Raw genomic sequence first — 22297 nt, 5'->3', positions numbered from 1 at the left:
GGACAACTGCTGCTGAGTCAGCTGCCCCCATGCATGGGCCAGACTAGATAGCTTCATTTCTGCTTTCCTCCAGATCCCACCAGCCTTGACACCATCTGGGATGTGGAACTGTAGGTACCTCTGGGGTTTCTAGGAGACCTGGTGGAGTTCTCAAAAAAAAGCCTTGAGGAGAGGAAGGTTTTCAAGCGGGAGCTGAATGAACTCCCCTGAACCCCCTTACACCCCTCTGTTGTAGAAGAGCTCTGTTTCTTCTGTGGCAGCCTGGATTTCCTTCTCAAGCTGACTGCACTGTATCTGAAAGACAAAGCCAAGTTCTTAGTATTTATAGTAACTTTTCTTGCCTTAGAGGCTAGTTAAAAACAAACATTCCAGAATGTATTTCACAGCTCAACTTTTTTAGTGATATCTAATCTATAGCAAAAATAATGTAACCCAGCTTCTTAACAACTTTCTGGTGGAAAATTTCAAACAAACAAATGCAGATGAGTGGGATGAACCTTCAGGTACTCACAGCTCAGCTTTAACTGCTAACAACCTGCCAGCCTCCTTTTATCAAGTGCCTCCCACACCCAGGTGAGGAGGCTTTTCCCAAGTATTTTAAGGCAATTCTCAGGTGTATCATTGCTCCTACAAATGCTTCAGTATGGACTTCCAAGCGATAAAGTCTTTGTTATGTAATGACTAGGCTGTTATCACACCAAACCCAATGAACAAGAATCCCTGAGACCCAGCCACATTTCCATCCAGCAAGCCTGCCAGGGTCCTCTGCCCATCCCTGTCGCTGCTTGTTCAAATTCATTCCATTTCCAAAGGCTACCTCTGCCACGCAGCCTTCCTGGAGCGGCTGACAATCCTTTCCATCTCCCCATGTTTACTTTCAATCATGCAACAATCATCTCCACACGTGCTGCATTACCCTTCTCACAAGTCTTTGCCTGCAGCAGAGACTGCCATCTGTCCTGCCATCTGTCCTGCCATCTGTCCTTCCACAGCAGCAGAATGCTAAACAGATCTTGAATTAAGACCTCATTTCCCAGTCTCCTTTGCAGTATGGCTTGGTCACATAACTGAGTTCTGGCCAATATGATGGGAGCAGAAGAGCTGCACAGCCTCCTGGGATGAGAATGGCGCCATCTTGGACTTGGAAGTTCAGGGTCAAGGCAGGGTGGTGTGCGGAGATCAAGGAATCAAGGGCCTGTGGCACACGGCTGCCTTGCCCAGACTGGCCACCTCACTCTCTATGTGAATGAGAAACACATTTCTACCTTGTTCTTTTTTTTTATTTTTTATTTTTTTTACAGATTCATTTATTTATTAATTAATACGAGCGCTGGGTACAGTCAGAAGCACGGGAGGGTGACAGAATTCACCAGAGCCAGAGCAGAAAGCAGAACAGACAGACTGAAGAAATACACTGCCAAGGGGAGCAGCGGGCGGCAGGAGAGGTCTGCGTGCCATGTGGGACCCTCACCCGGTGGCCGGGGATCGAACCGGTGCTGCAGAGGCTGGGAGCAGCCTTGCAACCCAGCACTCAACCGCTGCGCCACCGGGGAGGCCCTCTACCTTGTTCAAGGCACTCTTTGGATCTTACTTACAGCCAAATGTAATCCTAGTTATCAGAGCCCTTCCTTCCAGTATTCTCTGTCCTGAGCCAGGAACATGGCGGATGCTGTTCTCACTTTCACTCCCAGTATGAACACTCAGAGCTCCGACCTTGCGATGGGTTTCTAACATGAAGATCGTCCAGTTGGACCACCCCTAGGTTTCTCAAGAGTTGAGCTCAAGATGCCTTTCTCAAGTATGCAGATTATTTTCAGCTGAGAACAATGAAGGTCCTAAAAGATTAAGGACCAAACCTGCTTCCCTTAATCCTATTGCCTTCCCCTAATCCAGGAAGAAGGGATCTCTGCTCCCCAACAGAGTCCTTCCCCCAACTAAGGAGGAAGCCATGGCCACACCCTCAGCCCCCTCCCCTGCGTGGTTCCCTCCCCTTCCCAGGGCCTTTACGCCATTCTTCAGTTCAGGATATAAATCCCACTCTGACAAGAAGGGCAGGACTTGAACAATCATTACAGTTTCTCCTGTGACTTGTGATTAAATTGATTTTTCCTCTACTGAACCATTTGATGCTGCTTTTATTACTAGGCCAGCCCAAGAACCCAGAGGGTGGGGAATTTCCTCCCGTGCCCCACCACCCACCACCATGGACCTACCCTGAGCTGACAATCATCTCCAATTAGTGGCCTCCCAACTGCCCTCCTGACCCCCAGGATCACCCCCATCTACAATGCAGGGACAAGGAGCCGAATTTCTCAAATGCAGCTGGACTAAGCCAATCCCCCCCTGTAGGGTAAGGTAAAAGTATCAGGCTTTTCTGCCCTCCCGCCATTAGGATGGATGACGGAACCCTGCGGTCCTGAATGCATGCCTGATGGCGGCACCTGGAGTAGGGTGTGGGCATAGGTAGATGGGATTCACCTGGGCTGAGACTGGGCTTTTAAGGGCGGCGTCATGAGGACGCCAGCAGAAGCCGAGAGAAGAGAAGCAGCAGGAGCAGAGAAGCAAGAGAGAAGCAGAGCCATGAGAAGAGCAGAGAGAACATAAGAGAAGGCCGGAGAGCCCAGAGTGAAGACTTGCTGGGAGCTGGGAGGCCTGCCAGCCTCCCGGCCCCCCAGCACTCCTGCCTGCCGTGTGCCTGGTAATCCCAATAAAAGCCTGCAAAAGCCACTGAGGGCTCCAGGACTCTTTCCTCCTTTACCCCATCCACATGGGATCAGAGAAAACCTGCATTGTGGCCCATTCCTGCCCTTACACCCCCCCCTTCCCCAATCCCCACTGAAACATCTCCCTTGCTGCCACCACAATAAGGTTCTAGCAACTCCTGGGGTTTTGAAAGGGGTGTCAGCATCTGGCCAGAGCCCAGGCTTTTAGCCAGGCACACCCCACCCTGCCACCCCTAGCTGAATAACCTATGGGTCAGTCCCCTATTTCCCCTGACCTCGGCTCCTTCACGACCCCTGTCCTGGCATTTTTGTTTGTTTGTTTTTTTGGTGGGACCCTCGCTGGCGGCCGGGGAATGAACCTGCGCTGCAGAGGCTGCGGGTAGCCTCGCAGCCCAGCGCTCAACCGCTGTGCCACCAGGGGAGGCCCTGTCCTGGCATCTTTCTAAGCGGCTGTGCTCCTTTCAGGCCGTGCCAGGATTCCTGGGCTTGCGGCTCAGGCAGACACCAGGCCCTATCCTGCCTGTGTCAGCCACCAGGCACTGCTTTGCACAGCAGCAGGAGTGTGGGGCTCCTTCTCACTGCGGACCCCACCATCTACCGCAACACCTGCCAGGACACCCCCTCAGCCAGGGCTTGTGGGGAGAACACGAGAGTGCAGGAGGAAACCAGATCGTGGAGGCAGGAAATCCCCCTACAATGACCTGCCTCTCGGGTAAGTGGCGCCATCAGGGGCATGCAAGGAGCCCGCTGACTGCAGTCTTGTAACCAATCATGTTCTAATAGGTGGGTCCAGGAGGATCAAAATATTTTTTCCTTCTACAATTTTATTTTAATGCGATGCTCTCCCCCTGCCTGCTGCCCTCAGTGAATGCAGCCACACCTAGGACAGCTGAGACCTCAGCACTGTGCCCTGGAGCACGTGGCTGACTTCACTTCAGGTTCAAAAACAAGCATTCGAAATATTTGGCTAAGAGAAGCCAGAAACTGCTACAGGCATCTAAGTCCCTGATACCTGCCAGCAGCCCTCCATGGAAATACCATTATCTGCATCTCTGGTTAACAGATAAGGAAACTGAGTCTCAGTTTACGCAAATTGCTCAGTGTCACAGAGGAGCTGGGAATGGGGCCTGACTCATCAGCAATTGTAATATATACCACACTGCAGAACGCTAAGGCCCCACGCAGCCCCGCTGGCTGCACGTCAGCACTTAAGGTATAATTACGTTAAACACAACTGAAATGCCAGGTCCTCAGCCACTCTGGCCTTGTTTCAAGTGCTCGACATCCACATGGCCCATGCCTCCTGGACTGGTCAGCTCAGATGGAGGCCTTTTCCATCACTGTAGAAAGTTCTACTGGGTGGGGTCCATGGAGGCGATGGAGGATTTAAAATATATTTAAGTAATCTCACAGGTTAGGTTTTCTCATTTTTTTCATGCTCCAGAAAATGCTTCTGATGTACTGTTAAGAAAAAGAGACTCCAAGACCGGTGGGGGGAGCAGGTAGGAGGGAGAATGTGTTGGGATTATGTGTAAAAAAATATCACCTTGTTTTATACTTTTGTAAACTTTGTAGCTTTATAGGAAGGAAAATAATTTATTCTTATAATGAGAGGAAAAAAACTTTTGTGGGTTATTTTTAGACAGTCAAATGGGGGGCACTTACCCGTCCAATCTGTGGGAATATACTAAAAGACACTGGCACCATCAGCCCCATTACGAGCACAGTACAGGACAGCTTTAAGGTCCACAACGACCATGGATGCTGCTGGAAAATCTGGGACCTGGAAGAGACGGGGCACAGCTCTGGCATGGGGTTCCATATGGCCGGCCCCTCACCCTCCATGCTGTGTGCAGTGGCCCACGGCCCCACCGACAGGCAATACCAGCAGCTGCCCGCAGGGTGCTCACCAGCCCTGGCCTGCAGGTGAAGCACAGCACGTGCATTGATGGCCAGCCCTCACACACACAAGGACGCAGCCCATGACTGGTTGAGTCACTTGTCCCAAGTCAGATTCTAGAACCTGCACTCCCCAACCCTCCTCTGCCACCTCGGATGTGACATCCTCACTCTGACCTTTAAGAGTGGGAGATGGTGGGCCTCCCCTGGTGGCACAGCTGGTTGAGTGCTGGGCTGCAAGGCTGCCCGCAGCCTCCGCAGCGCCGGTTCATTCCCAGGCTGCCAGTGAGGGTCCCACAAAAAAAAAAAAAAAAGTGGGGCCCAGAGGGGCTCGGCCACTGACAGACCATGTACTCCCAGATGAAAGTGTTCCCCTTCGTTTTCCAGCCGCAGATGAAAGGGTTGGGTTATCAGAGGCACTGTGGTCACTCCAAGGTGGCTCCACCATGACTCTGGGATGGTGCCTGTGTGAGGAGGCCACCTCAGAGCCTGGGGTCCCTGGGCACCCAATACCCCCTGGAAAATGCAGACCCTCTCTACCTCCCAGGTCAGAGCCATCCAGGCAGAGGAACCAGCTTCCCAGAAGGCCAGCTCTGAGGTCAGCCAGATGGTTCAGGGACCCCTGACTGAGCAGATGTCTCCTGTCCAGCGGGATGGACCACAGGAAGTGATGACTGGCTCTGCCCAGGACACGGCTCCTCCTGAGGTCCCATGGGGTTTCCTACCTCACTGCCTGGCCACAATGGATGGCTCAGCACCAGGCAAGTGAGCCTGGAGTCTGGGAACTGAGTGGAAGACAGGAGTGCCTTCTCTGGAGTGAGCTGATCTTTCATCTTTTAACAGGACACTGTGAGGTGTGGGCAGGCATGTCCATCATCAACTAATACCCCAGGTGTGTGTTCCAGGAGAGGAAGCCAGCGCCCATGAGGGAGAAGAGAAGATAGGACCTCCAATTGGCTTCTGTTTAAGCTTCACAGGTGACGTTTGCTGCCCGTGCCCAGCGCCTAAACCAACCTTACGGCCTAAATGATTGCCAGCTGGGCTTCTCACATGGCCGATCTGTTCCCAGGCTCACTAATAGGGCATTTTTTTTCTCTTCTTTTCTTAAAGATTCACTTTTTAAAAATTATGCATACAAGGGGTCTCCCCGGTGGCGCAGCGGTTGAGCGCTGGGTTGCGAAGCTGCCTGCGGCCTCTGCAGCGCTGGTTCAATCCCTGGCTGCTCCCCAGCCACCAGAGGAGGGTCCCACATGGCGCGCAGAACCTCTCCTGCCGCCCGCTGCTCCCCTCAGCAGTGTACTTCAGTCCTTCTGCCTGCTCTGCTCCCTGCTCTGGCTCTGGTGAATTCTCTCACCCTCCCGTGCTTCTGACTGTACCCAGTGCTTGTATAAATAAACAAACAAATAAATAAATAAATAAATAACTCTTAAAAAAAAAAAAGAAATTAAAAAAAAAATTATGCATACAAGAACTAGAGTGTGGGTGAGATGATACACCAGAGACAGAGTGGGAAGCAGAACAGGTGGACCTACAGAAATACACTGCTGAGGGGAGCAGCGGGTGAGTCAGGAGAGGTTTGCTGCGCCATGTGGGTTAGCTCCCTGGTGGAGGATCGAACTCACTGGCAATAGCTTGACAGCATTGAGACTTTAACCCCTGTGCCACTAGGGAGGCCCTAACAGGCCATTTCTTCTCAAAAGGGATTACAGTCTGCTGACTCTGGTGTTAACAGCTTCATCTAATTTCAAACATGCTTGGAATGAAGGGGAGAAGAGGCTCAGGGATCAGCCAATTGGAGCTAGGAGCACCTGCACCCCTTCCAAGCCTGTCACTCTAGAAGCGGGGAACAAGCCTCAGCAGGTGCAGGGACACACCCACGGACGGAGCTGACCCAGGATGGGGCCTGGGTTATAGTCCACGTGGCTGGATCCCACGCATCTGGATCCGCACCTGCCCGAAATCAGGCTTACTGTCCACACTGAGGAAGAGTCTAGCAAGAAGATGACTAAAGCAGGTTCAGAATTTGACAAGTTTTATAAGGAATTTATGGCCACCATGTTGATTCCCACCAGGGAGCAGAGTACCTTTGACTACTGACTTTTTATTTCATGGTCCAGATCTGTTACAGCATTTCCCTTTCTGTCTTCACAGCAGCAGCTGGCGCACAACACGGCACACCAGAATCACAAAGCAACACCCGCCTGTGCTGCAGGTTCTGCTCCAGAGGTTTCCATGCGTCACACACAGTGGAGCCTCTGCGCCGGCCTCCCCCGCTCCCCATCCCCTGGCGGCCAGTCTGTCCTTCCAGACTAAGGGGTGGTTCCGCTGGCCCCTTACCTTTTGAAAAAGAAGGAGAAGACTTCGGGAATCAGAGCTGAGGTCCCAAAGAGCAGCGCCCTGGACGTCGCCGTGTCCCTCACAGCCTGGCGGACGGAAGTGGGAAGGAAGCAGCTTAGCCTGTGGCGTGGGAGGTGTGCAGGGAGCCTGCACCCTGAGACACAAACAGCAACTGCCCTCCGCACTGAGAAATGCTGCGCCTGGCAAGGGGAGGCCGCGACTCCTGACGCGCAGGGGCATGGAGGCCGGGTGTTTCCGGGGAGCCGGAGGCCACGCAGTGGTGTCCAACAGCTCCCCCACCAAATAAAACACTCACTGCGCACAAGCAAGGGTGGCGTCTTAGGCAAAACTCCCTAAGACCCAAATGGCAGCCGGAGTGTGGAAATGCTGGATCTGCCCCAGGACTGCTCCCCATTTTCCTTCCAACCCACCAGCCTCTGTACCCTGAGCTGCTCCCCCTCACCCTTCCAGGGGAGGAATCCCCCAGAACCCAGTCGGAGAGCACTGGGGTGGCACCACACCCACACGGAGCACACGGGAGTCCACCTGCGGGCACCCGTCTTTGGCTGGTGTCATTAACAGTGCGGGACTAAATTGCAGCTGGCACAAATGTCAGCAGTTTGTGACATTCTGTCCTCCCTCCTATGCCACACACGGCTGTGCTAACAGTCAGACACACCATTTCCCGTGAGTCGCGTGCTCGGAACCAGGCCGCTCCGGGGCCACCTGAGACTTCCCAGGGATACCAGACCATCCGTGAAGCATGCTAATGCCAGACCAAACCCGGGGTGAGACCGACCCCAAAACAGCACTGCTGGTCCCCAGGTGGACAGGCTCAGGCGCCACCATTCCCGCCCCCAACACTCCTGCTTCCACTTCCAGCCTCCTGGGACCTGGCCACCCCCTTCCTTCTCGGCCCCTCTCCTGCACCCGCGCTCCTGCCCTTGCATGGGGAGCCGAGGAGGGGGCTCCCCAAACAAATGTTCAGCCACCATGAATCAATGCATTGCTCAGCTTCAGCAAGATAAACGCGGCTGCTGAGCATGGCGTGTGTCCATATCAGCGGGACCAGGCCAGCTGCCCCATCCGTCCCGGGCGCCGGGAGGACACCTGTCACGGGGAGGCATGGCTGCCCAGGCCAGTCAAGGGCAGCACCATGGACCAGGCCCTGAAATCTGATGAAAGGTGCCCATTACAATCAGATATTGCTGGTTACACTGTTTCTGAAATTTTAGCCAAAGGAAATAAACCTTTCAGTGACAGGGAAATGACACAGCAGCAGACACTATTCTGAAAAGGCGGATAAACTGTGTTTTAAAAGCAAACCATCAAACCTTTCTTTTACCCTAAGTTGGCCTTCATACTAAACAAGGAAGCCCCTCCTGACGAGATGGACTGGCACTAGTCCCTAGCTCGCCAGGCCTGAGGTTGAGAGGTTGGGTGGTCCGGGAAAGAAGGGATCTCAACTGGTGAGGGTTTGGGTGTCCAGAGCCTAACACTGTGCCTGGTGGGCAGGAGGCGCTGAGGAGCTGCTGTGAATGAACCGCTGGCTCTCGCTCTTCTCTGCAGCAGTCAGCATAGCTCATAACCCCAACACCCTGCAGTGACAGCTGCTGTGATGAAAGAGGTGATGATCCTGTACCCCTAAGTCATACACAGAGCTCTAAACCAACATTCCATCAACTTAGCACAATACAATTAAAATTATGTTTTCTTCAATTATAATACAATTATGTTTAAGATTGAGTTGAAGAGGAATGCAAACATATGTCCACACACACAGCTGCATGATTCACCAAAGCCCCAAATTGGACACGATCCAATGTCCCCTACCTGGAGATGGAGAAGCCAAGGTGCTACCTCCCTCGGGAGGAACTGGCTCAGCAGTGGGCACTTGGGTCAGGTTACTCACACAAGGTGCGTGACCCTCAAGAGTGAAAGCCATCAGATATAAACAAGGAGTGTGTGACTCATTTACATGAAATTTCTACAAAAGACAAAACTGCAAAGACAGGCAGATCAGGGTTTCCCCGGGGTGGGGGTAGGGGTGAGGGAGAAGAGATGGTAAGTGGGCACAAGGGAATTCTGAGGGTGAGGGCAATGTTTTAACTGGGCTGTGATGAAGGTTGCACACTGCTTAAGTTGACTAAAATTCATCAAACTCTGCTCTTATAATGGGTGGATTTCATAGGACATAAATGATACCTTAAGAAAGCTGTTAAATGTCTCTAGGGGCGTTTCTTAGGCACAGAACCTGCATTTTGAAAATGAGGTATTTTATTTCTGGCAGCAGTTTCTCTCCTTGTTACTTGTAATTATCATGCCCTGTCGTGGGTTAGCCTCTGTAGCATGTAGCTGCCGGTTTCCAAGTCGGCTTTGTAAATCATTGACAGGATGTAGATTATTATGTTTCACGAACCGGATAATGATGCATTTGCCAACTGAAGGAGCTGCCATCTCTCCTGACCTCCTCTTGCATGGATGAGCTGAGCTGAAGCCTCAGCGGGCTGAGAGTGTCCTCTTGAATACTGACACTGAGAAGCCCAGCTTCTCATTTCATCACAGGGGCTGTTCCATGTGGCTCTTTCGTGTCACTTTACTGCCTCAGGTTACCACTCTTTCGCTCAAGTCAGAGACCAAAAAAGATCTCACTTGCTGAAAAAAATCACTTTTAAAAAAGGCCACATCCAAAAAGACTACCAGAGGCTGCCGCAGTTTCTTAAAGCAGATTATACCCAGAAGCCACTGACTCAACTTGAGCAAAAAGGATATACTATCTAATAATACAAGTTACTAAAAATTGAGGCATTTTATAAGAGTTTGGGTTTTATATTTTATAAGGCATGGGGTTTTCATAGGTGATCTTGGACAGCAAATTGGATCGCAAAGATGAAGACTAAGAAAATCTGCTGTGAGGGGGACAGGGAGGGTGTCCGCTGACCTCCGGGAGCACAGAGCTGACCAGGAAGGTGGGTGCTGAGCTAGAAAAACATCAAAACATCATTTCACACTCATCGAGGGGCCAGGCATTTGGCCCAGATGGGGTGGTCAGTCTTTCAGGCCAATTGGTCAGGCTAAAAATCTCCAGTTATTTAATCAAACATGAACTTGCTGTGGGGTAGTTTCCACATGTGGTTACTATCAACATCAGCTAACTTTAAACGAGGCGATTACCCTCCATAATGTGGAGGGTAATAAGTTGGACAGTTTGAAGAGCAAAACCTGAGGAATCTCAGAGAAATTCTGCCGCAAGACTATATAGTCTGTGGTTAGAGCCTGCCAGCCTGCCCTACACATCCCCAACTTATCAGTCCCTGCAACTGCATGAGTCAATTATTTAAAATAAATCCCTTCACACATGAACATATGCAAAGAGCTACATAGCTAATGGCCTATTGCTTTGCTCCTCTGGAGAACCCAGGCCAGTGCACCATCTTTTTAAACATCAGAGTGCAAAATGGAAATACTCAGAGAGTACCCAGGAGGGGGAAGACAGGACCAGAAGACATTGAAGGACGATGTGTCACTGGCTCTCAGACAGAAAATTCAATTCTTTGCCACAAAGGCAAGCAGCTTGGCTCCATTACGTGTCCTACCTTTGTCCCAGCTTTTCTGGAATAGCCTATGACGTTGCCATCCTTGTCCATGACCTCAATCCCTCGCATGGGCTCCAAACTTCGGGACACAACGACATTCATACCACTGATGTGGGCTGTGGCCATGAAAAAGAGAACACAAAAGGCATACTTTGGGGGGCGTGTCAAGACTCTTTCACCAACGGCTGCCCCTCCCTGACCCATAAGGTGGTCAGTCATCTGACATGTGCTGAGCCAACAAGGTCTCTCCTGGGGCTCTGGAGGGGGCCAGGGCACTGACCTCTCAGCCTTGAATCCTACCTACACCCAGCAGCAGGATCTCAGCCCTGAAGCCCAGCCCACCTCCTTGACAGGATGGCAGGAGAAACCCTAGAACTCTTGAAATATAGCCCCCTTAATTGCTTAAGCGGGTTTAACCATGTTTCAGTAAAACAACTCCCCAAATTTCAGCACTGACGTCATTCCCAAACCCAAATTCGGAACGTGAACTAGTGAACTCACAGGCTGGTGAACTTGAAACAGCCAGCTGGTGTCTTTCTCACTCCCTCTGGAGTCAGACAGCCGGGCTGGAACCCCCGTGACCCAGTGCCTCCCTGTGTGGACCCCAGGACAGCCACCTCCCCTCCCCTGGCTCAGGCTCCTCAATTGAAAACGAGAATATTATCTGCCCATAAACTGTCGCCAGGATACGTGAAATAATCCACGTACAGGGCGTGTCTTTATACATGGAGAGCAAAGTCGTTAAAATGTAACCTGTGTCTCCAGACACGTTCATCCTTTGACAACTAAAGGCGAAGCTATAGGGAAAGCATCACCTCTCAAACCAAAGACTGAATCTGGGCCTGGGGGCTCCAGAGCCCCCCAACAGCAGCAGTGTCCGCTGCCATCAGCCCCCAAGAGACCTGGGTGTCCCTGAAGATGGAAGAAAAGCTCAAAAGCCACGGAGGCAGCTGGTTTCCTGCTCACCGATGAGGAGCACAGGAAGGGCTTTCCGCCACAAAACGTTATCCAGGGGCGCCTTCATCACCAAACGAGGGACCACCTGGAAAGCGAGAGAATAATCACTATTACACAGGTCTGGGCAGCAGCCAGACACCCTGGACAGCACAGCGCAGGGGCCCCTCTCAGCCCCACGGCCAAGAGACCACGCGAGAGCTCGCCGTGCACCCCTTCACTCTGGCCACGCCGAGGTGTCCTCACTGCCTGTCACAGCTGCACGGGGCACGGCTCGCTTCACCGCACCCTGCAGACAGTGTCCTTCCTTACAGACCCCCCACCAGCACAAGGTCACACTGCACTGAGGCTCAGGTGATGGCAGCCTTTTTTAGCAATGAGTCTTAATGAAGGGATGACATTGTTTGGACATGCTAGATGACAGTGTAGAGTGACAGAAGTCTTATGCGCACCGGGAACCACAACACTGGTGTGACTTGTTTTAGCAGGATGGTGGGTTCACCACATTCTCTTTTTGGGGTGGTCTGGAACTGAACCCACTATGTCTGCACAGTGGCCTATACACGGAGCCTTGGAGAGGCCACATGACTTATTCAGAGGTACTAGGCCGTTGAGGATGACAGTTGCAACCCCAGGCCTATCTGAGTCCAAAATCTCTATTTTTAACCATTACAGGGATCTGACATCCAAAGCAACATACAATTTGCATAACATGTTTACATATCATAAATTATTTTTGAAAAGAACAGTACTGAGCCAATGCCTAGAAACTTAGAATGTCCTTGTGATTATTAGGGGGTGACAGAATGACAAATGACTTTTATGACTGATCCATATTTTTTAAATTGTTTATGTTGGAATATAAATTTGTAATCAGAACAAATAGAGCCTTTTAGATTCTATAGAAACAATTTTTAAAATACTCACTCCAAAAAAGGTCGAAGAAGCAATTACTCCTGTCCCTAGTAATATACTCTCAAGTGGGCGACGATTCTAAGGACAAACAAAAAAAGTTTGTAGTTAGCAAAAAACACAGATCATGGGCCTCCCTGGTGGTGCAGGGGTTAAAGTCTCAGCACTATCAAGCTATCACCAGCCACTGCAGCTGATCCCTGGCCAGGGAGCTGACCCACATGGCGCAGCAGACCTTTCCTGAATCGTCCACTGCTCCCCTCAGTGGTGTGTTTCAGTCAATCTACCTGTTCTGCTCCCCACTCTGTCTCTGGTGAATCCTCTCACCCCCAGTACCTCTGGCCTGCATCCCAGTTCTTGTATGCATAAATAAATAAAATAAATCTTTAAAAAAGAAAACATAAAGCTGCGGGCTCCCCAGGACTCACATAGCTGGCATTCCCATTGACCATGTTGAAGGCCGTGGAGTAGGAATAGAAGGAAGCCTGCAGAAAGAAGAGGCAGAGACATCACATTTTGATTTCAGGCACAACAGAATTTTGTAATCACAAAAAAGAAGTAATTGCTACCTGAGGTAAAATCATGGATTTCAGATTTCTTGTTGATAGCAGTGACAAAAATACCTTTTAAGGAAATAAAGCAGTTGTAAGTGTTTGGGGGGAGGGACAGTCTGTGTTAACAAGGAACTTCTGAGTGAGAGGCAGAAGGGAGCACCGCACCCCAGAAGCTGGGAAGGGACAGCAGGGTGTGGACGCAGGGGACTGTGGGAGGTGGACAAGCCGTGGTAAAGGAGCACCTGCTGGGCCCAAAGAGTCTCCCAGAAGTCCCTCCCCCTAAGACCTGCCACCGAGCAGGGCAGCAAGGGGCCAGGGACGCAGGTCAAGTGTGGAAGAGGAGCAGAGGGGTGTCTCCATTATGTGAGAACACTGTCCCAGAGCCAGTGGGATAACCTCAGGGGCTAGGGGTGCAATTCCAGATCCCAAGGAGCAGACTGGCTCAGGGGGAGCACTAGAGCCGATGACAGGAAGCACATCTTCACTCAGGGATCTCCTACACAGGGATTACCCTGTGACACCTTGAACCTTCCAGAAGCCGGGATGCCTGACTGGATAAGTAGGGGGCAGGGTGGAAGGTATAACCATCTCTCGGGCAGTCTCCGGGCCAGGTCAGAGACGGCGGGCCTCACCCTCTACGCCTGTTCATCATGGCCACAGCGGACTCACCGTGGGAGCTGAGAAAGGCAGGAGAGCTGCAAAGAGAAGAGCACCAGTGACCGCAGCTGCTGAGGAGGGGAGAGGTGCAAGGGGCATGTCCCCTCAGCAAGTCCTCTCCAGCCTCCTGACAGCACTGGCTGCAAAGGACATTTTTTACTCAATTTTTTCCCTAACAAAATAACCATGTGCATGTGGGAAACGTGACTCAGCGCAGGACAGAAACACCTAAGATAGGGCCTCTGCAGCCTTCCCAGCCCATCACTGAAGGTTAAGGTGATTCCTCTGCTGGAGCTGGGCAAGGTCAACCGAAAACCTTCTGGTCGGGACTCTCCTGAGGGGTGAATGCAGCAGGTGACTGAGTCGAAACCAGTGCTCATTCCTCATCCTGAAAATCCTTAACAATGATGCTAAGTCTACTCTGTGCTCAAAACTTGGACGGCAGTACATCTGTTTACACATCGTTTACTGAATATTTTCTTTTCTTTTTTTGTGTGTGTAGAACTGGGGTGTAGACCAGAGGTGTGGGGGGCGGGTAAAAGGATTCACCAGAGATGGAGGGGGGAGAAGAACAGGCAGACTGACTGAAATCCACTGCCGAGGGGAGTAGCGGGGAGACAGAAGAGGTCTGCTGCACCATGTGGGTCGCTCCCTAGCCAGGGATCGAACTCAGGTTGCAGCGGTGATAGCACTGAGACTTAACCCGTAGACCACCAGGGAGGCTGTTTACTGAATATTTTCAGCCCAATGTTGAGACCAACTGATTGAGAAAAAAATTCTTTTCAAAAATATTTGTTTAATGACCATTTAGAAGAAGAGAAATGTTGTTTTCATAGCTGCTAATTCAATACCCGCTCTGCAGACTATGGATCAAGGAGTAATTTCAACTTTCAAATCTAAATTACACTTCAGAAGGCTATAGCTGCTGGAGATAGGGCCCCGCTGCTGGGTCTGGGTCAAGTCAACTGAAAACCTCCTGGGAAGGACTCACCACCCTAGATGTCATTATGAATGTTCATGATTCACGAGGTCAAAATAGCAACATTCGCATGTCGGTTTTACCTCATTCTTTTTAATGAATTATTTAACAGCCTGAATTTTGGATGTTTATGTTGGTTCCAGTTTCTTGCTCATAGCAAAGAGAATTTTATGGGAATTCCTGATACTAGCCCTTGTGAGCTATACCTTCTGGAATCATCGATGAAAGAATTAGCTGTGTTCTTTTGGGCATGATGAAGCAGGGTGGGGCTCAGACCCACTGCCCCACTGCCCAGATCTTTCCACGGGGTTGGATACTGCTGTGGGTCCCAAACCTTCTCTTCTCCACTGCCAATCCTTGTCATGTGCTGTTGAAACATTCCTTTTAGGCTGTGATTTCCAGCCTCATAATCAGAAATCATTCCAAAGGGAAAAAACCTTTCCTAACTGCTACAATCGCATCTTCCCAACCTACATGTGAAAGTTAGAGTGAGCTCACCTGCAGGTCGAAACGCGACGGGGATCAGTCTGCTATTGTCAGGGTGCACTGTTGACTTCAAGAGGGCGAACACAAAGGTCAGTCTGATGTTTAGTCTTTTAGGAGGCTAAAGATTAAGAAGGGGCTGAAACTTACAAGACTTCTCTTCCAAGCTTCTTGTATCTTGAAAGAGAAAAAAGAGAAGAAACAAGCAGTTAGCTCTTCAGGTGACAGCAGCAACAAATCCCTTTAGTCTCATTTCTGGTCCCATCTTTGTTCTGTCTTTTGAGAGAGCAGGCCAGAGCTGCTTCCCAGCACGTGGGCAGAACCAACCAAATAAATGAATCAAATGAATGAACAAATGTTAAGAACTGAGAAGTGAAGTGATGAGCCACACAAAGATAATGACCAGAGGGCCTCCCCAGTGGCACAGTGGTTGAGCACTGGGTTGCGAAGCTGCCCGCAGCCTCTGCGGCGCCGGTTCGATCCCCAGCTGCTCCCTGGCCACTGGAGGAGGGTCCCACATGGTGCGCTCAGACCTCTCCTGCTGCCCGCTGCTCCCCTCAGCAGTGTCCTTCGGTCCTTCTGCCTGCTCTGCTCCCCGCTCTGGCTCTGGTGAATTCTCTCACCCTCCCGTGCTTCTGACTGTAGCCAGTGCTTGTATAAATAAATATATATTTAAAAAAAAAAAAAAGATAATGACCAGAACATTAAAAAGTCTTGCCTTCCTGACTGTGGCAAGGACTCCAGGTCAACACCTAACTTGTCCCTTGGCTGAGTCCCTGAATCCAGCCACCCCCAGCTCAGAGTCAGCTGCTTAGAATGGACCCTGCCTATCAGCAAAGGTGACAACCTGCAGCTCCCACGCCACTGGCCAAGTCATAGCCTCAGGGCCAGGTGGTGGGCCCAGAGGCCCAGACAAGTTCTTCAAAAACCAAGTTAGGCATGTGAGCATCCCACAGGCTGCCTCGCTGGACTGGCGTCTGTGGGCTCCAGGGAGCCCCCAAGCTGCAGAGAGATGACAAAAGACTTGGTTTGAGTCTCTGGCAGGAAGGGAACCTGGCCTGGAGTGCCACCTTCAAAAGGGAACAGTCTGACTTCAGAGCTCTGCCCAAGGTCTGGAGTTGGCCACCAGTCTCCAGGGGCCAGGACAGAGAATCCTCACGCGGACCTAGTGCACAGGAGGACCCCTGTGCTGGTTCCTCCTTAAAACTCATTCCTAGAACCCTATTTATGAGAGGGAATTCTAACTACATCTGACATTTGAACAGCACAGATTTAAACTGTATGGGTCCAGGGCCTCCCCGGTGGCGCAGCGGTTGAGCGCTGGGTTGCGAAGCTGCCCGCAGCCTCTGCAGCGCCGGTTCGATCCCCGGCTGCTCCCCGGCCACCGGAGGAGGGTCCCGCATGTGCAGACCTCTCCTGCCGCCCGCTGCTCCCCTCAGCAGTGTATCGTCAGCCTGCCTGCTCTGCTCCCCCCTCTGGCTCTGGTGAATTCTCTCACCCTCCCGCGCTTCTGACTGTACCCAGTGCATGTATAAATAAATAAAATAAGTAAATAAATCTTTAAAATAAATAAATTAAATAAATAAATAAAAAATAAACTGTATGGGTCCAATGATACTCAGATTCTATCCCCACATTCCACATTCAACAATGCCAAGTCTGCTGATTGGCAGGGTCCATTCTAAGGGACTTGAGCATCAGAGGATCTTGTATCCTGCGAGGGAAGGGGGTGGTCAGGGAATCAACCTCCTTCGAATCCCAAAGGACACCTAGGGACCTCCCAGGTAGTGCAAGGGGTTAAGGCACAGCACTATAAAGCTATCCAAAGAATACCTGTAATTAAATCTTGGGGAAGTCAAGTTATACTGGGCATTGTTCAAAGGCCAACTGTCCATTAAAAAAGTAACCTGATTTTTCAACTAAAGCTGATCCTCTGCGCAGTGTTGATAAAGGCAACATTCTACCTGATTTCAGACCGTGCAAGCAGAATCAGCTGAAGACAACCCCACCCAAGGACCCCACTTGGGGGCCATGAAACCTACCCTTCGGTCCCGCAAGTCAAATCTGTATGCATCTTCACAGGTTAACAACAGTTGCCTTGATTTTTCTATTTTTTCCTAAATCAGATACAAAAAAAAAAAAAAATCAAAGAAATGATCTTAATATTGTTCATCCACAGATTCAGGTGTGCTCACCCACATCTGCCTTCAATGCAATATATGGCCATGTTCTCGACACCCCGACAGCTTCTATCCGAGAGTCCCTCACGCCCTCCAGACCCAGCTCCTCAGACAGCAACAGCAACTGACCCCACGGGGCAGGTTCCCAGATGTCTCAGTGAATGGACCCCACCCCCCTGGTTACCACATCAGAAACCTGGAAATCCCGTACCCCTTACCACCCCACAGCTAATCCATTTAGTCTATTTCCTCTCTTCTTATTCACTTAATATGAGAAATCAAATACAGGAAACATAATAAATCACCATATACGCATAACCCCTTCACCCCAAATCAACAACTGTAAACAATTATATTTGCTTCTGTTTTTCTTCTTCCACAAAGAGATAGACTGTTCCCCTCCCCAGTCTATCAGAGGCACAAACTGCCAGTCCAATTTTGTGTACTTACACACACAGGAATACATGTATCCATAAAAAATGTGGAGTAGTGGTTATTTTATATTATAATTTGCATAACTACTGTACTTTATGCATCCTGCTCTTTCCACTCAGCAGCACAGATATCATGTTTTTTCCATTTAACATCACATATATCACATGTTTTCACTTAATAGCATATGTTGAAAACTAGATCACTGCTTTTAAGAGCTGACTGGCATTCCATTCTATGAATACTCCACACGCTATTTCCCCGAGGATGGGCATTCAGGGTGCTTCTTGCTTCTTTCTGTTATAAACAGGGTTGTATGAAACATCATGAGCACCAGGATGGGATCTGGCCCTGAAGAGTCACTGACAGGGTCACCAGCCTCAGCCATGCCTGGTACCTTCTCTTCATCCTTCACTCGCTTGCACAGCTGAGTCATCCCCTGAACTGATCACATTGACTGGTTCCCTCTGGTTACCTCCCACACGGCACCCAAAGAGAGCCTCCCTAATAGACCTCACCCCATGGTCTCAGTGCAAACCCCTCTAGTCTGAAGGACACTTCAAGCTCTGGGGTGCCTAGATTCCCCACGGAGAAGCCCCAGTGGTTGCTAGACCTACTTACAGTCCACACCCTGATCTTCCTTCAGCCCCTTCCCATCCCAACCTTTCCTCAACCCCTCCCCTACAGGGTGAAGCAGTCCCCCAGGCTGAGCCTCACTACAGGGCCCCTCGAATTTCAGGTCAGTTGGTGACAGGCTCCAAGATCCGGGAGGTTTGTTTTCATCCTCTTGAACCACCAGCACCTGCCCAGGGCTTGGTCTCACCTGTACACTTTTATGCAGCCCCCCTGAGCCTATAATCCATGCATTTGGAAGGAATAAAAGCATGACAGTACATAAGGATCCTGTTATTTCAATGCTTTCAAGAGACCACGTCTTCACATTCCCATTCCAGAATAAAATGTGAAAGTCATTATTTCTAAGAACAAGAAAATACTTACAATTGAAAGGACCAGATTTGTAGGATCCAATAATTCTGTCCACTGAAGAAATCTCTGAAAAAAAGACTTGAGAGGGAAGAGCACCAGAGAGATGAATGGCAGAAGATACATGGGAATAAGTAAGTTAACTTTTCTTCCTTTTTTTTTTTTAATTTATTCATGCACACAAGAACTGGGGTACAAGCCAGAGGTGGAGGGGTTGAGAGATTCACCAGAGACACAGTGGGGAGCAGAACAGGCACACCGACCGAAATACACTGCTGAGGGGAGCGGAGGGTGAGTCAGGAGAGGTCTGCTGCGCCATGTGAGTGGCTCCCTGGCTGGCTGGGGATTGAACTTGTGCTGCAGAGGCTGCGGATAGCTTTATAGTGCTGCGCTCAACCCCTTGTACCACCAGGGAGGCTCAGCAGTTAACTCTTCTTATGAGAAACCAGTGGGGTTTTATGACCTGCCTTTTACCTGGTGCACCTGGATTCCTCACCAAATCCCCATCTTACAGGTGAGGGCACTGAGGCTTAAAAGGACTCTTGAATGTACTCAAAGAAACCTAGCCAGGAGATGACTCTCAGCCTCTGCACTATCAACTGCTCTTGAAGATTAAAAGACTTTGGGGGGCCTCCCTGGTGACACAAGGGGTTAACTCGCAGCGCTATCAAGCTATTGCTAGCCAATGAGACATGAGTTCGATTCCCAGCCAGGGAGATGACCCACATGGCTCAGCAGACCTCTCCTGTCTCACCTGCTGCTTCCCTCAGCAGTGTGTTTCAGTAGATCCACTTGTTCTGCTCCCCACTCTGTCTCTGGTGAATCCTCTCACCCTGCCATCTCTGGCCTACATCCTAGTTCTTCTGTGCATAAATAAATAAAACAAATCTTTAAAAAAATAAAAGACTTTGGGGTCAAATGGGTCTACATCTCCCACCCCATGACCTTGAAGCAACTACATAGGAAAGTCTGAGACTCTGTTTCTTCACCCTCTTAGGGCAGTTATGAGGCCTCCCTTGAGTCCAGAGAACTGGACACCCCACTGAAGCCTCAATAAGGGCAGCTTTGCTTACACGTGAAGGGGGGTCTGGTTAGCTCCAAAAGCCCCCACATTTTGCAGGGTTTGGGCCTAGTCCTGGCTCCACCTGGACAACATGAGCTCCATTGCTTCGGAATTTCCCCACCTAAAACACTAGACTCGTCCCTACTCTGCCTGAACGAGTACATCCAAGGAGCCCCGGGCCATGGAGCGCTGAAACGCAGATGTGCTGTGTGTCTACAATGTACACTGGCTTTGCCCCAAGAAAGGGCGTAAAATCTCCTTTGATATAAGAAATTATAATTTTATATCGCTTACCTTTCAAAATGTTAATGTTTTGTGCGCAGTGCGCTAATTATGGTATATTATTAAAATTAATTTCAGTTCTTTCCTTTTACCTTTGTTACCGAGGCTACAAGAAACTTTTAAATAGCTTCCAAGCCTCCCACCGTGTTTCTATTGGACAGCCGCGCGCAGACTTGCCCGCAGGCGGGGCCTCTCTGCTCCCCAAGCGCACTGGGGCGCTGGGCGCAGGTGCGCCCCGAGTGGCGGACGCGCGGGGCGGGGAGGCGGGGCGCCCCGAGAGTGCGGATCCTCTCCAGCCCGGGCCCAGCCGCAGCCTCCGCGGCAGAGGACAGACACCTGCGAGGTGGGGGCTCCTGGGGCGCCCCGCCACGTGACCCTCCGGGCCCCCCTCCGCAGCGCAGGCTGCAACAGGGGCGACTCTCGGGAACCGCCGCGGCGTGGGCATCCGACAAGCTGGCGCTGCCCTTCCGTCCCCTCCACGTGCTGCGACCACGTGGGCTGCCCAAGGTCACCGGGGCCGGGCGCGGACGGTCGGGGCCGGCCCACAGCGTCTCCCTCCCCAGCCGCGCGGGGCCCGGGCCGTACTTGGCGTTCCGAGATCCAAAAGCGCACGTTGGGCTCCATGCGGGCGGCGGCGCCGCTGCAGGTGGCTCCGCTGTCCGGGCCCTGCGCCGCCTCCCGCGCCCCTTCCAGGCCCCTGCGTGGTGGCTGCAGAGGCCGCCGCCGGGCCCGGCCGGGAGGAGGAGCCGCGCGGCTGCCCCGCCCCGGGCGCACGCGCGCCCCGGGTTCCGGTTCTCGGGGCCCGCGCGCCCGCTGGTCCAGGTCCGGGGCGGGCCGCGGCCGCGCCCCCAGCCTTGCGCGCCCCCAGCCTTGGCGCCCCCAGCCTTGCGCGCCCCCAGCCTTGGCGCCCCCAGCCTTGCGCGCCCCCAGCCTTGCGCGCCCCCAGCCTTGGCGCCCCCAGCCTTGCGCGCCCCCAGCCTTGCGCGCCCCCAGCCTTGGCGCCCCCAGCCTTGGCGCCCCCAGCCTTGCGCGCCCCCAGCCTTGGCGCTCCCAGCCTTGCGCGCCCCCAGCCTTGCGCGCCTGCGGTTCCCAGCCCTGGGCCCGCGCGCCCTCCTCTCCCGCAGGCTAAATGCCCCAACTCCGCTCTGCCGCTTAGTCATCTGGCCGCTTCCAGGCTTGGGGGGGGTGTCACAGGACCCCCGCTGCCACAGCACCTGCTGCCGAGACCGCGGCTTGGAGCTGTCCCCATCCTCGCCCTCCGCTCGCGCTCGCACTTCATCTACCCTGGTGCACAGGTGCTCCCAAGCCTGGGCGGTACTCCCCCCAAACCCCTTCAACAGCCCCGTATATATAAACAAGGTATTGGGGAAAGTCAGCATAGGCCACCTAATTTGCGTAGCGCAGTGAAAAATGAAAACGTGTCCCTTAAAAGACGGAATTTTAAAAAATCCTCTTGAGAGCATTAAACCAAACCCAGAGCTAGGCGCTATTTCTGAGCCTTAAGTTTTTTTTAAAAAAAGATTTATTTATTTATGCAAACAGTGCAGGCCAGAGGTGAGAGGATTCACCAGACGGTGGGGAGCACAACGGGCAGATCTTCTGAAACACAGTGAGGGGAGCAGCGGGGACACAGGAGAGAGGTCTGCTGCGCCATGTGGGTCAGCTCCCTGGCTGTGGATTGAACTCAGGCTGTAGTGGTGATACCTCTGACTTAACCCACCACCAGGGAGGCCCTATGGTCATTTTAGAAGAGAAAGACCTGGAAGGACTCACGCTCCCTCCAGCCCACTCTGAGGACCTGCCTACACCACCTGCAACTCTGCTCTAGCCCCTTGCTCTACTTCTCCCAGTCTCTGTGCTTGTGTCTCTCTAGAATGTGAGTGCGTGAAAGGGGTTGTTTTTTTTCACTCTCATGTCCCTAACATAGCAGCTGGCATGTGGTAGGTACGCGAGTTTATTGAAATAAATGCTTTCACATCTTACTTGTCTCCTAAACAGTCCCTTGGCAGTAGAAATCAGCAGCTTACTTATTTCCATGGCCCAAGTTAAAAGTTAGAGGAATGTTTGCTAATATAATCAGGAGGGAAACCTAGCACCCGACGACATAAGCTAAACAATGGTGTTAAAAATGCAAGTATTTTAAAATGTTTATTTTTTTATGATATACTTTACATCAAGCACTTCAGAAAAAAATACAGTGATTTCAAAATGTAATCCCTGGATTCAATAAATATCCTTTATAATTATACCCAGTTAATGTAT

General features: G+C 51.4%; 1 protein-coding gene across 1 annotated transcript; it reads right to left on the bottom strand.

The window, feature by feature from the left end:
* Positions 1 to 216: 216 nt before the first annotated feature.
* SFXN4 (sideroflexin 4) lies at positions 217 to 20659 on the bottom strand (the record flags this gene model as incomplete). The annotated part of the gene is made up of 14 exons (XM_084244542.1): positions 217 to 294; positions 4389 to 4506; positions 6960 to 7045; positions 10556 to 10671; positions 11522 to 11597; positions 12437 to 12502; positions 12850 to 12906; positions 12991 to 13044; positions 13645 to 13670; positions 15110 to 15164; positions 15245 to 15271; positions 17137 to 17211; positions 18706 to 18771; positions 20621 to 20659. 14 exons carry the CDS (start codon positions 20657 to 20659, stop codon positions 217 to 219), a joined length of 939 nt encoding a protein of 312 aa, XP_084100668.1.
* Positions 20660 to 22297: the final 1638 nt, after the last annotated feature.

The sequence above is a fragment of the Talpa europaea genome (assembly GCF_964194135.1).
Source record: "Talpa europaea genome assembly, chromosome: 10".
Lineage (NCBI taxonomy): Eukaryota > Metazoa > Chordata > Mammalia > Eulipotyphla > Talpidae > Talpa > Talpa europaea.
Note: the sequence above shows the minus strand (reverse complement) of the source record. Positions and strands in the feature narration are given on the sequence as shown.